General features: G+C 41.7%; 1 protein-coding gene across 5 annotated transcripts in view; it reads left to right on the top strand.

The window, feature by feature from the left end:
• The window catches only part of CNTLN (centlein), a 256,631-nt gene that overhangs the window by 33,025 nt on the left and 209,343 nt on the right, over positions 1-14,263 (top strand). For all 5 annotated transcript variants that reach the window (XM_050944136.1, XM_050944137.1, XM_050944139.1 and 2 more), the window contains exon 3: positions 8,750-8,834. In XM_050944136.1, the coding sequence (XP_050800093.1) occupies positions 8,750-8,834 (85 nt within the window). The remainder of the gene's footprint in view (positions 1-8,749; positions 8,835-14,263) is intronic.

Genomic DNA, 14,263 nt, shown 5'->3' with positions numbered 1-14,263 from the left:
GAGCCAAGAGCCTTTCCAAGTCTCAAGCCTCTGCCTCTCTCTCAAAACTCATGCTGTCCGCTCGCCTTCCCCACCACCCATTTTCAGAACGGCAGCTGCTCTGGCCAGGCACACGGCTTCTCTCTCATACTAAAACTGCGACTGTCATCCTTTTTCAAACCCATGCCACTAAGGGTGCATACCCATCTACCTATTTTCTTTCTCTCTTCCTGCATGTGTACTGCCTATTGAACACCCCCAACTCCCCGCTGTTCACCCTGCTCAAAATGGCAGCCAGCACCACGGAGCAGCTGCAAACTCTACCTGACTTCCCTTTCCCTTCTGCAACATAATGACACAATGAAAACATTAAATTTGTGCAAAATTCAACAGTACTGAGACAGTGGATACAGGAAAAAGAAGTTTGGTTGATGTTCTCAGTTTACATGAAGGAGCCATGGGCTTTGCATGTCCATACAGGTACTAAGGACTACAGGTCCCTGCTGAGATATAAATGTCCTGTAAAAGATCTTTATATTAGGCATAATAAAGCTCTTAATGGCTTTTCACAGGCTTATATAAAGATGGGGAACAGTAAATGCTTCAGACAATCAGTGCAGAATCCTGTCTGTTTTTCTGTGCACTTTCATCATGTCTTCAGGGGAGATAAAGCAGAATCTAAAGCTGAGAAATTACTTGATTTTGGTCCAAACATTATGCAGGAGAGGTGCATGGTAATTTCCCCCAGTATAACTTACCAGTTGCCTTCCACTCCTGCAGCACTTCTGGGGGCACCATCTTGGTGAATAACTTCACAGTGTATCTCACTGGTCTCCCCTTTGCCTTTATGAAGGCGGCCATTCTCTGCCTCCTAGTCACCAGTCTCAGTGTAATACCATTGAGAGTCAGGACAGCTTAAAGGAGATGTTGAGGGGATTACTATCCACCTACTAACTTATCCAACACTCTAAACACCTCCAAAGCACAGCAAAACTGAAAAACCAAACCAGGAACATAGACTCATAGACTTTAGGGTCAGAAGGGACCAATGTGATCATCTAGTCTGACCTCCTGCACATCTCAATCCCCTCTTACTTTCCCAGCTTTCAGGATACAATGGCAAACCCAAACAGAATATCCTGCTGTCATGATATAATTCCCCACTCTGAACCTTAGCGTCCAAAAGATGGGGTACCAGCAAGAATTCCTCTAAGCTCAATTATCAGCTTAGTACTTGTAGCGCTGCCACCAACCAGGAATTCCAGTGACTGGTACACTCTGGTCCCCACAAAACCTTGCCCGGGGACCCCAAGACCCAGTCCCTCTGGATCGTAACACAAGGAAAGTAAACCCTTTCCCTCACCTTTGCCTCTCCCAGGCTTCCCCTCCCTGGGTTACCCTGGAAGATCACTGTGATTCAAACTCCTTGAATCTTAAAACAGAGAGGAAAATTTTCTCTCCCCAGACTCTCCCTGAGAGAGAAAGTAATCCTAACACAGAGAGAATTTAACCTTCCTCTCCTCCTTCCTTCCTTTCTCCCCACCAATTCCCTGGTGGATCCAGACCCAGTCCCCTGGGGTCTCACACCAGAATAAAAAAAAAAAATCAGGTTCTTAAACAAGAAAAGCTTTTAATTAAAGAAAGAAAAAACAGTAAAAATTATCTTTGTAAATTTAAGATGGAATATGTTACAGGGTCTTTCAGCTATAGACACTGGGAATACCCTCCCAGCCTAAGTATACAAGTACAAATTAAAATCTTTTCAGCAAAATACAAATTTGAACTTCCAGCCAAATACACATTTGCAAATAAAGAAAACAAACATAAGCCTAACTCGCTTTATCTACCTAGTACTCACTATTCTGAGTACATAAGAGCCTATATCAGAGAGATTGGAGAGAAACCTGGTTGCACGTCTGGTCGCTCTCAGAACCCAGAGAGAACAACCACCAAACACTAACAGCGCACACAAAAACTTCCCTCCCTCAAGATTTGAAAGTATCCTGTCCCCTGATTGGTCCTCTGGTCAGGTGACAGCCAGGCTTACTGAACTTGTTAACCCTTTACAGGCAAAAGAGATATGAAGTACTCCTGTTCTGTTAACCCTTATCTGTTTATGACACCTGCACAACCAAAAATCCCAAATTACTCTTCTTAATGTGCACACCATTTAATATCTCTGAGGTTCCTCTAAGATTGAGAAGAATCTCAGTGAAAGGAGATCAGAAATGCACACTAAAAAAGTGCTGTCATAGCCCCTCTGGAATATGCACAATAACTGCTTGTTTTTCTTCCTACTCCCCCACCCACTGCATCTATAGCACCCTGATCCTCAAGCATGGGTGGTTGGCTAAACTGAGGGGGAAGAAACAGCAAACTTGGGATAGAATGTTCTCAAACCTCACTGCAGACTTCACAAAATCCATGAAAGCAATGAAGAGGTGGAAGTCAGAGAAGGAAAAAGAAATGAACTATCTAGAAAGATTGGTGGAGTGGTCAGAGACAGTGTGGCTATGGCAAAAGACACTGTGTGCAGAAAGAGAGGGAGCTGCAGGAGCCACTGCTGGAGGCAGAACCAGAACGTTCCGCTGGAGCACGTGCTGCTGTTAGGGCAGTGGGCAGTGCGTAGCCATGTTTTGCTGCCCCTGGACTGTACAAGATACTGGGAACACCAGGATCCACTCCCCTCTATGCCCCTGCAGCCGTGCTCTCAGAGGACATTCTTAGGCCTAAGTTCAGGGTAGTAAGAGCAATTGCACTTCAGAGACCAGCTCTTTTGAACCAAATAATGTCCTTTATAACTTTGAGCCCCAACACTCAACGGATGGCTCAAGAGCAAGAAGAGGCAGAGGCAAGGCCTTTACAATCTGTTAATCAACCCTCACCCCCATTGTTGTGTTCTGCTGTCCACTGCTCTGCATCACTCTAAAGTTTTGTTTCATTATTATTTTAATTAAAGGTTTATTTCTGGTTGTTAGATAATAGGTGGTTGTTTAATAATAAAAACATTAAAATTCATTCACTAAGAGTCAGCAATTCATTCTACACAGAAAACGCAGGCATTTTGCAAAGGTCATCATTTTTTATAAAAGTATCAAGGCACAGACACAAGATAAAATATGGAGACTCACAATATGCCACTTCTACCACCCATAATAGTGACTGTGCTGCTCACAATTCGTTCCCCTCCCCTCCTCCCACATGGGAGAGCGGCTGCATGTAAAGCTGCCCATTTTCAGGCCTGAGATTCAAAGTAAGGGCCATAGGCATGCATGACAATATTACCCTATCTGTTTCCATTTTCTGGTGGACACATCGTTGGTTGCTCAAACAACTGAACAAGTCACTACACTTAAGTCTCCCACCCATGATAAGCCTTTCTTCCTTACTCTCACAAATATTGTGCAAAATACAACATACAGCTATAAACTTAGGCAAGTTTTTTTTTCCAGCAGCTTCCAATGTATTCCACAAGCAGCTCCATCTTCCTTTCAGATGGCCAAATGCCCACTCCCCTGTCATTCAGCAAGTCAACAGTAGTTAAGTACTTCCTCCTGTGAATGGCTTCATTAGCTAGGGAAACCGAGGATAAGCTGGGTTTCCCAGGATAACCATCTGCACAGTATTAATGTGGAGCATTATGGAGTCCTAGGGCAAACTGTCCTTTATTCATTAAGATAAATAGATCTGAGTTTGGAAACATCCTATCAACGTGGACCTTTCCAAACCATCCTGCCATGGGGAACAACCAGCCCCTGCAGTACGATGGAGAAATAACCCCTTTCTGTTTATGAATTCTGAGTCCTGGTGCAGAAGGTAAATGATAGGGATGGGGGTCTCATCAATTGCCCTAGTACAATTTGGGAACCGCATTTGTGCAAAGCCATCAATTATGTCCTGAGCCAAGCTTTATAACCCATTGCAACACACCTGCATGACAGTGGCCTCAACAGCTGATCTTCCTATGCCAAATTGGTTGCCTATGGACCAGTAACAGTCAGGGGCAGCCAACTTCGAGATGTCAATGGTGACCCACTTCTCAATAGGTATAGGGTACTGCATGTTGACGCTGGCTCTGCAGCTCCAGTACTAGTTCAGCATATATCTCAAAAAAGGTTGCCCTGGCCATTCTGAACTTCTCTTTCCACTGCTAGTCATCCCAGATCTGCAGAAACATCCTTTCCCAGCAGTCAATGCTGGTTTCCTGAGCCCTGACAGTTAGGAGCTTTTTCCTAATGTCCAACCTAAATCTCCCTTGCTGCAGTTTAAGCCCATTGCTTCTTGTTCTGTCATTAGAGGCTAAGGTGAACAAGTTTTCTCCCTCCTCCTGATGACACCCTTTTAGATACCTGAAAACTGCTATCATGTCCCCTCTCAGTCTTCTCTTTTCCAAACTAAACAAACCCAATTCTTTCAGCCTTCCTTCATAGGTCATGTTCTCAAGACTTTTAATCATTTTTGTTGCTCTTCTCTGGACCCTCTCCAATTTCTCCACATCTTTCTTGAAATGCAGTGCCCAGAACTGGACACAATACTCCAGTTGAGGCATAACCAGCGCAGAGTAAAGCGGAAGAATGACTTCTCGTGTCTTGTTTACAACACACCTGTTAATGCATCCCAGAATCACGTTTGCTTTTTTTGCAACAGTATCACACTATGACCCCTAGATCTCTTTCTGCCTTACTCCTTCCTAGACAGTCTTTTCCCATTCTGTATGTGTGAAACTGATTGTTCCTTCCTAAGTGGAGCACTTTGCATTTGTCTTTATTGAACTTCATCCTGTTTACCTCAGACCATTTCTCCAATTTGTCCAGATCATTTTGAATTTTGACCCTGTCCTCCAAATTAGTTGCAATCCCTCCCGGTTTGGTATCGTCTGCAAACTTAATAAGCATACTTTCTATGCCAACATCTAAGTCGTTGATGAAGATATTGAACAGAGCCGGTCCCAAAACAGACCCCTGCAGAACCCCACTTGTTATACCTTTCCAGCAGGATTGGGAGCCATTAATAACTACTTTCTGAGTACGGTTATCCAGCCAGTTATGCACCCACCTTATAGTAGCCCCATCTAAATTGTATTTGCCTAGTTTATCGATAAGGATATCATGCGAAACCATATCAAATGCCTTACTAAAGTCTAGGTATATCACATCCACCGCTTCTCCCTTATCCACAAGACTTGTTATCCTATCAAAGAAAGCTATCAGATTGGTTTGACACGATTTGTTCTTTACAAATCCATGCTGGCTATTCCCTATCACCTTACCACCTTCCAAGTGTTTGCAGATGATTTCTTTAATTACCTGCTCCATTATCTTCCCTGGCACAGAAGTTAAACTAACTGGTCTGTAGTTTCCTGGGTTGTTTTTATTTCCCTTTTTATAGATGGGCACTATATTTGCCCCCTTCCAGTCTTCTGGAATCTCCCCCGTCTCCCATGATTTCCCAAAGATAATAGCTAGAGGCTCAGATACCTCCTCTATTAACTCCTTGAGTATTCTAGGATGCATTTCATCAGACCCTGGTGACTTGCAGGCATCTAACTTTTCTAAGTGATTTTTAACTTGCTCTCTTTTTATTTTATCTTCTAAACCTACCCCCTTCCCATAAGCATTCACTATGTTAGACATTCCTTCAGACTTCTCAGTGAAGACCGAAACAAAGAAGTCATTAAGCATCTCTGCCATTTCCAAGTTCCCTGTTACTGTTTCTCCCTCCTCACTGAGCAGTGGGCCTACCCTGTCCTTGGTCTTCCTCTTGCTTCTAATGTATTGATAAAAAGTCTTCTTGATTCCCTTTATTCCCATAGCTAGTTTGAGCTCATTTTGTGCCTTTGCCTTTCTAATCTTGCCCCTGCATTCCTGTGTTATTTGCCTATATTCATCCTTTGTAATCTGACCTAGTTTCCATTTTCCTAGTTTCCAGTTAGGGTGACCAGACAGCAAGTGTGAAAAATTGGGATGGGGGTAGGTGGTAACAGGAACCTATGTAAGAAAAAGACCTAAAAATCAGGGCTGTCCCTATAAAATTGGGACATCTGGTCACCCTAGAGTTAATATTTAACATTCTCTAAGTTAGAGGGCTAGACAAGATCATATCGGGCAAAGGAGGTAGGAATTTTTTGTGTTTAAAAATATTTATATTTGTGTCTTGTCTGTATTTCATATATCTTTCCCCTGTCTATAGTGCCCATTTGAATTCTAAGGGAGCTATCTTTTCATTTCTCTTTAAAGCTTCTAATAAACTTCAGAGCCCTGTTGACCTGATCCAGCAAATAAGCACATGCTTAACTTTAAATATGTGAGTAGACCCACTGGAAATTAAATTGATGGCCCTCTACTTTGATTGCCTCGTTACCACGTAGACAGATCTTGTGGCTCTTTTCTCCAGTATTAAAACTGATCTAACTTGCCAAATTAGAACACAGAGCTGTGCTGGCAGGAGGACCTAGTGGAGAAGCAGCTATACTAGCAAAGCTGCGCTTTTACTGGTATAGCTTGTTTCACTCATAGGAGTAGTTTTATTGCCTGGCATAGCATAGCCAGGTTAGCTGCATCCATGCTAGAAGTGCTTTGCTGGTATAGCTTGCTGGTATTCCTATTCTGATAAAGTGCTTCTAGTGTTGTAGACATGACCTATGTTTAGTTTTCTCTTTTCTGTTTGTGATGGGAGTTTTCCTTGAGTAGAAACTGTAAGCTTTAGACCAACGGTAGTAAAACATAGATGCTGACGGATTTTGCAGAGGCTGGAACTGTTTCTATTATTTTTTCACTGTTTAGTTATTTATGCTATGCTTATCACTGTAGTAACTGCCAATCTTAATTATACCATAAGTTGAGCTCAATTTCAAATAAATTTCCTAAAAAAATGCTTGTATATGTGAGAATTAATTCTGCCATATAATCCATACAGTTTAACATTGCTATATTTATTTGTTGAATACTAACACTGGGCATGAACCAAAGTCCGCTGAAGTCAATAGAAGTCTTTCCACTGACTTCAGTGGGCTTAGAATCAGATCCAGTGTGCTCAGCACTGTATAGGCTATGGACTAGACAAGGTCTTTTTTGAGGTGCATACAGTCTAAATCACACTAGTCAAACACACAGAAAACTGCGTGACCAAGAGATGAACCTCAAAGTTTCTGTTTGGTCCTACTTACACCCATCTCAGAGCTGGATAAACTTGAAATGCAAGGTTTTCTGATATTGCTTGATGAATATCTTTTAAAAACGTTTTGCATTAATTCTAGAAAGCCAATAAAGTAGATAATACTCTGCTTTTAAGTATGGCTCTGAAACACAACTGTTAGGTCTGGGTTCTTGTAGTGCTTATTTCTCACCAAAATAACCGTTTGGCTTACAACTTCTTCTGCTGAGGTAGAAGAAGGTTGCTCACGCTGACAAACTTTTGGATCTTCAAAGATACTTACTCAGTGTAAAAAATTTCCCCAGATAGAATTAACACTCTGTCTGCAATCAGAATCAGATGGGAAGTTTTAGCACCCCTGGGACTTTGAGAGGACATCATGTTAGAATGCATTAGGGCTCGGTACATTTTGAGCTAAAAACTTCCAGTTGTTGACAGCCTTAGAATAGAACTTCTGTGGGTGCTGAGTTAAAATAGGCTTGTGCCACAATGTATGCTGTTAAATTTCCCAATATGGAACACGGGAGGGTTGCACAATTCCCTGCTTTTATGGGCCAAGCTCATTGCATACACCAGGGGCTTCTTGTATTCCTCTCTTACCTCCCACTAGCACCCCTGTATGTCTACTTCCCACCTCCTCTATTTCAGGGACTCCCTGGAATCGCACCCCTCATCATGCCACGGACTCTGTGTCCCCCCTCCCCAAATACTCTTCTCCCCCATTCCAGGGTTATCGAATCTCTTCCCTATTCCTGGGCTCTGTGTTCTTCCTTCATCCTTTCTTCCCATTCTTATGTCTTTTCTGTCTGGGAAATAAGTCACTGAGAATGTTATATGCAGTGTTGTTGTAGCTGTGTTGGTTCCAGGATATTAGAGAGACAAGGTGGGTAACATAATCTCTTTTATTTGACCAACTTCTGTTGGTGAGAAAGAGAAGCTTTGGCGCATACATAGAGTTCTTCAGAGTGTTAACATTTTTACAGTCGATTGAGATGAAAGGCAGAGGTCTTGTTATGATAGAAGGTCTTAATGGCTCCATCAAGCAATTTGTTGATATATAGACAGTTGCAGACCTGATTACAACTGATGGTCTGCTAACAAGATGCTAGGGGCTCTGTGCATCCGGTTTTCTGATTTTCACCAAAATCAATAGGGTCCTGCCAACTGATGACTAGACCATTACCTGAAATGTTGGTATTGATTGGATCAGCATTCAAAAGTGATTGTGTTACAGACAAACAGAAAAATGCCATCAAGTTGAGTGGGAGATCTGCCAAATTAAGGTTTCTGTGTTGCTAACAGAAAAAAAAGTTTGCTCATTTATATAGCTGAATAGACCGTGTCTTTTGGAAGTAATGCTGCCGATTTACGTTAAGTTTTCTTTTATGATATTTCAACTCCTCGTACGCCTGTTTCTTTAGAATAAAGTTATCTTAGCTGTTTGCCAATGTAATTTGCTGTCACTTGCCATATGCTCCCTGATTAATTCCGCAAGGGCTGTCAGCCTTAGATAATTTAATTTTCTGTGCTTTAAAATGACATTCATTATCAGGACATGAAAAATTCAAATGATTAACTGCAAATTATGACTAATAAAGTGTCTACTTTTTGTTTCTAGAGAAAAGCAGAAAGCTGAAGTCAAGGACAGGAAAGTATTAGAAATTTTGCAAGTCAAAGACAGCAAAATACAGGCACTGGAACAGGTTAGTATGTTTTAAGTCAGTACACGAGGAATATGATTGTTATAACTTACTTCTAATCAGTATTATTTGATTTACTAATGTGTTAAAGTAGATATTTTAGATCACTGTGCTCTAAATGTAGGTTTAGGTCCTAGGGGCCTCAGAGAAGATCTCTTCTTCATATATAACACAACACTTGAGCTCAGATGAGGTGCATGAACTAATAATCCTTTGGCTTAAATGGGTAGAGATGTGGACAAGATCTTTTCAGAGAAAGGTTGTCAATTCCAGTCCTTGCCTCCCATACTTGTCTGCCAAAGCCTGAATTTGTTGACCTTCAAGTCAATGTGGAAAGCTCATATTTTTCTTCCAGTCTTTTTATGGTAAAATAGACTGTGGGAAATTCTGGTTTGGGAAGGTTTTGAGATGTTTCCTTATTTTTTGACAATTGTCTTTTTTTTTTATTATGTTTGCTGGGATAGCTCACATTTTCAATTGGAAGGATAAATATGCATTAGCTTATATTTGTGGGAGAATGTACCAGACCTAAATGTAGTACCACTTGTGTATTCTAATGATAATAATGTTGAGTAACATTTAGCAGCCTAAATCAAATGCTAGGATAAAAGAATAATGATAAAACATACTGGGCATAAACCATTCATGTTGTCACTTACATTCTTCACAATTGAATGTTTTAAATCAATAAAGAGAAAGGAAAACTGTAAGTGTTGAACAAAATCTTTTGTTAAAACTGAGGAGCCATAAAAAAGTTGAAGCTGTTTTATTTATTTTGATAACTTTTAAGCACATAGTCAAAACTCTAAGTACTGTCAAAAAACTTGATAGAATAATAATAAAATCCAAAATTAGATATTAAAAAAGTCTTGCAATAACATCTACAAAATGTAAGAGGACAAAACAGTTCCCTCTTAACCAATCATGCCATAACTCTCAACTCACTACCTTCTCAAAATTTTCAGGGGAAAAACCAGCCTCGCAACATATCCTGAAGATTAATAAGAAAAGACCTTTTGAGATCCAGGAGGGATGGAATCTTGCTTTTAAATGAAAGGGGCATTACTTTGCGCCTCTGTTGATTGCAGCTCTGATGATATCGTAATGGGAAATAAATAGTCTCTCAGGGTGTCTCTAAATTAGCAAAAATTGGACCCATAATTTGCAGTTTCTTCAGTGGTAGTAAAGGTGGCTAGCCCATTGCAGACAGGGCTCTAGAAATGTTACCAACCTGTTGTTTGTTCCTGTCAGATTAGTTTCTGCCCCTTCTTCCACTCTGTCCAGCAATGATGGCTGGCTGCTGACCAGACTTTATGCTCCCCACCATCTGTGAGAGACATTATTTCCTGGAGCTCACTCTGGGGTTATATGGCTGTGTACCACTCCATACTCAGGACCTTAATGGCACCATGTAGCACTTGATAATAGCTAGCTCATCTAGTGCTTCTGTGTATGCTATTATTGTTAAACTATTATGTACTGATGTAGTACAACCAACTGATATGTTTGCTTTGTCTTTGTAGACCATATAGAAAATATCCATATAAAAAGCACAAAAGGGCAAGAGCAGAAGCAATGACTATTATAAGCACATTGAAATATAACTTAAAGTACACGTTGGACTTCTTGGAGTTTAATGAATATTTAATTACACTGCTCTACAGCCAAAATGTTTCTGAAATAAATATAGTCCAACTTTACTAATTCTGGGTCACTGAGAACGAAAATGATGCTTAAAATTGTGGATTGGCTCTAGTTTTCAAGATATGCTATTGGGTCAGTATATACGACCCTTGACTTGGGAATGGCGGAGGATAAGTGAGTTATAAAGGGAAGAGATCTCAATTTAAACCAGAAATGACTAAAATACATCTTTGACTGGATCTATGAATAAATCTATGACTGGGTTTAGACAGTACTTGCTTTTTAGGCAAAACAATGAATGATGCAATCTGAAGCTGGTATTGCGTCATACGTGATATGAATTGCATCATGTTATTCCTAGAAGTCATGGATGATGCTATCATAACGAAGCTTACATCACTCTGCTGAACAAATTGCCCTATATCAGCTCTAGAAATCATACAGTGTCATGCTCTCTTATTTGTCAGTGTTTGATTTTGCAAAGGGACATATTTCTGTTTAGCCAAAGTGAGCAGAGATGCCTCGTACTTGTGTGAACAGTGCAGATAACTTCTGCTATGTTTGTGGTAAAGTGACTTTTGCATCACAAAAGCGCAGTATAACCACTATGGTTAAGAAAGCCTATCACCTTTATTTTGGCTGCAAAATTGGAGATCAGGACAAGAGGTGGGCCCCACACATATGCTGCAACACTTGTGCAACAAATCTTCGCCAGTGGTTGAACAGGAAAAGGAAATGTATGCCTTTTGGAGTGCCAATGTTTTGGAGTGAGCCAACAGATCATACCAGCAATTGTTACTTCTGCATGGTGCCTCCAGTTGGGAAAGGTGTGTCAAAGAAGAAAAAGTGGACTGTGCATTAGCCAAACATTCCATCAGCTATACGCCCAGTACCCCACGGAGAAGGACTGCCGGTTCCTGATGCACCAGAATCATTCTCACTTGAATCAGATGAGGACGAGGAAGAGGGTGAAACTTCTGGTTCTGAACCATCAATGTCACAGGACCCACATTTTCTCCCATCCTCCTCCTCTGAAGCACACCTCATAACCCAAGGTGAACTGAATAACCTTGTCAGGGATTTGGAACTACCCAAGAGTAAGGCAGAGCTGTTGGGCTCCAGACTACAGCAGTGGAATCTCCTGGCAGGCTATCAGGCCAGATGGAGCCCATCAATGCTTGCAGGCTATTGCTGGACAGTGACAAGAGATGCTCCATTGAATGAATACAAGAGACAAGCCAAGAAGCGCCGAGTAGACACTGAATAGGACTAAACTATGTACATAATAGTTTTTGCCTTTTGTTTCATAATAAATTTTATTTATATAACCCTTTTGCTGATTTTTAAAGTGTTACATAAACAGGACAGGTGAAATATTATCATGTAAAGCAACCATAAACACATGAAAAGACCTAGGTTTACAATTTATGATTAAAACTCTACTATCTACGCAATATACATAGACATTAAAATGTAAAAACTTAAATATCTTAGAAACAGTAGCCAATCACTTGTTTTAATTGTCATATTTGAATTCAGCACATCAAAATACATAATAAATATCACATTTTATCTCTGAAGCAGATGACTTTTCAAAAATTGTAGGCCAGTGTTATTTGTGACTGCGACGGGTGCACCAGGTCCTTTGAAGGCCCCTGCTTGAGGTCTCGCAATCCTACCATATCCCACCTCAGAAAAGGAGCAGTGAAAGTGGGTCCTCCAGGTCCGTCTATAAAAGGCTGCAGAGAAGCATTCATTCAGAATGCAGCAAGCTCTGTTAAAAGGAGCTGCCAGGCCTGAGCAGATCATTTCCTGGCTTGGATCTCAGGAATAAGGAAGGGTGCTTCTTGCTGGAACTCAAGAGAGAGCCAGAAGATGGGTTCTGTGGCATTGGCATTAGGTGAGGAAGAAGAAGAGTTAACAACTTCAGCCTTGGCGTAAGGTGAAGAGGAAGGGGCTACGTGGGAAGTAGCCCAGGGAATAGCAGCAGCACCTATTAAAGGAAGCAGCATGTGTCAGTTATTTATAGGGTCCCTGGGTTGGGACCTGGAGTAATGGGCGGGCCCACGTCCCCCCACCACCACTGGGGAAATGGCCTAAGCCCCAAGGAGGAGATAAGACTGCATTAAAAGCACAAAAAATGTGTCTGGGAATTTAAACAGGCCCAGGAGTGGGGCTGAAGTCCCTGAAAAGGACCAGCCATTTGTTGAACTTTGTTACCCCAAAAGAGGGCTGAACTTGAAGGAGTGACCTTGCTGGAGAGCTGGGGCAATAAGAACGAATAAAGTCAAAGTATCTCCAGGGAGAAAGCCCTGAGGGCACTGCTATGTACCAGGGTAAGCACAGACTTAAAGCTAGCCCAGAGAGGGCTGAGAAGCGAGACCAGAGACAGGGCTACAGACATTAACAAGAGCGTAGAGACAGGTCCTTTTGGACCTTTTACCCAGAAGGGATTCATTCATCTAGTGACTTAACCAGAGTGCTGAAACACTGAATATCCACCTGATGAGGGCAACAGCCAACAGGTGGCACTGGAAGCAGAGAAAGGGAAGAGTACAGTGTGCACCATCTCAGTGACTGTTTATAATTAGTGCTTTAATTGTGCATTTTCTCCTTTCTATTCTTTTACATTTCTCATGTCTTTAATAGAACAAGTATTCCTCATGTACTCTGCCCCCCTCCCTCCCCCAAAATGCATTGTAACATGGTGCTGCAGGGCCCTCTTGGCTCCTGCCCCTGTTGGGCTGATAAAGTCACTCGGAGACCCTGGGTTCAGTAACCACTGGTGCAGTTGATTTACAGGTTGTGCTCCCATGACCTTTTCACCATATAAGTAGCTCTTTACTGTGTGCTGGAGGGAAAAGCTACCTCCCTGCTTCCACTCCCTGCCTTTTCCCTTTCTTCCCCTGAGGCTTTTATGCAGCCCCAGGCTAATCAGGCTGGCACCTGTTTCCCCTTTGCCAATCAGGTGCAGATTTCTCTAGGCAGCTCCAACTTACCTCCTTTAATTGGAGCTGGTGTGACAGAGGGCTGGCTCAGGTGTTCCGGCTCAGCACCATGTCACATGCATTTAATGAATCATGGAATAACACATCAATGTTAGAAACAGAATTTTCTATATTTTTCTCAAAATAAACTCAGTATAAAATCCAGGTAGATAATGTAAAACTTTCACCATAAGAGGCTTTCAAATGGTCATAATATAATTGAGGGAAAACGTCTGCTTGCTCATATTGTAGCTATTGTGATACCTATTTTGTTCGCTAGATTAGGTCTGTGGAGTGATTTGCAAAGAGTGTGGAATAATGTTAAGAAGGACTTTATGATTCAGTCATTGCTACAGTGAAAGTTATTTTAAAATGAGAGTAAAAGAATATGTTTATGAGGGGGCACACCCTCACTCTGGTGGAGAAGAAACTAATGACCTCTTGTGTGCTCATTCAGCCATAACAAGGTGCACCTGTAAGGTTTGCTCTGCCTGGAGCGGGGAGCTTAAAAAGGGAAATCCTGCCACAGGAAAGGGCAGTGAACAGGAAGAAGACTGCTACACCTCAGAAGCTGCTGCTGACCACAGACACAGATAAACCAATTGGGAGACAGTTGCAGGTCTCACCATTCTGGAAAGTGCATGTACTAGCTATCAAGCAAGGTGCCCCAAGAAGAGAAGCCGGACATAGATCCTAATTAAAGATTGTAGACCATCTGCTAAGCCAAGCCCTAAATGGCAGACCCCAGAAAAACTGCCTAAGGAAGAGGCCATCTTTGCCTCTCTTTTCGTTTACTCTGAT

This window comes from Gopherus flavomarginatus, chromosome 3 (assembly GCF_025201925.1).
Source record: "Gopherus flavomarginatus isolate rGopFla2 chromosome 3, rGopFla2.mat.asm, whole genome shotgun sequence".
Classification (NCBI taxonomy): domain Eukaryota; kingdom Metazoa; phylum Chordata; order Testudines; family Testudinidae; genus Gopherus; species Gopherus flavomarginatus.
Note: the sequence above shows the minus strand (reverse complement) of the source record. Positions and strands in the feature narration are given on the sequence as shown.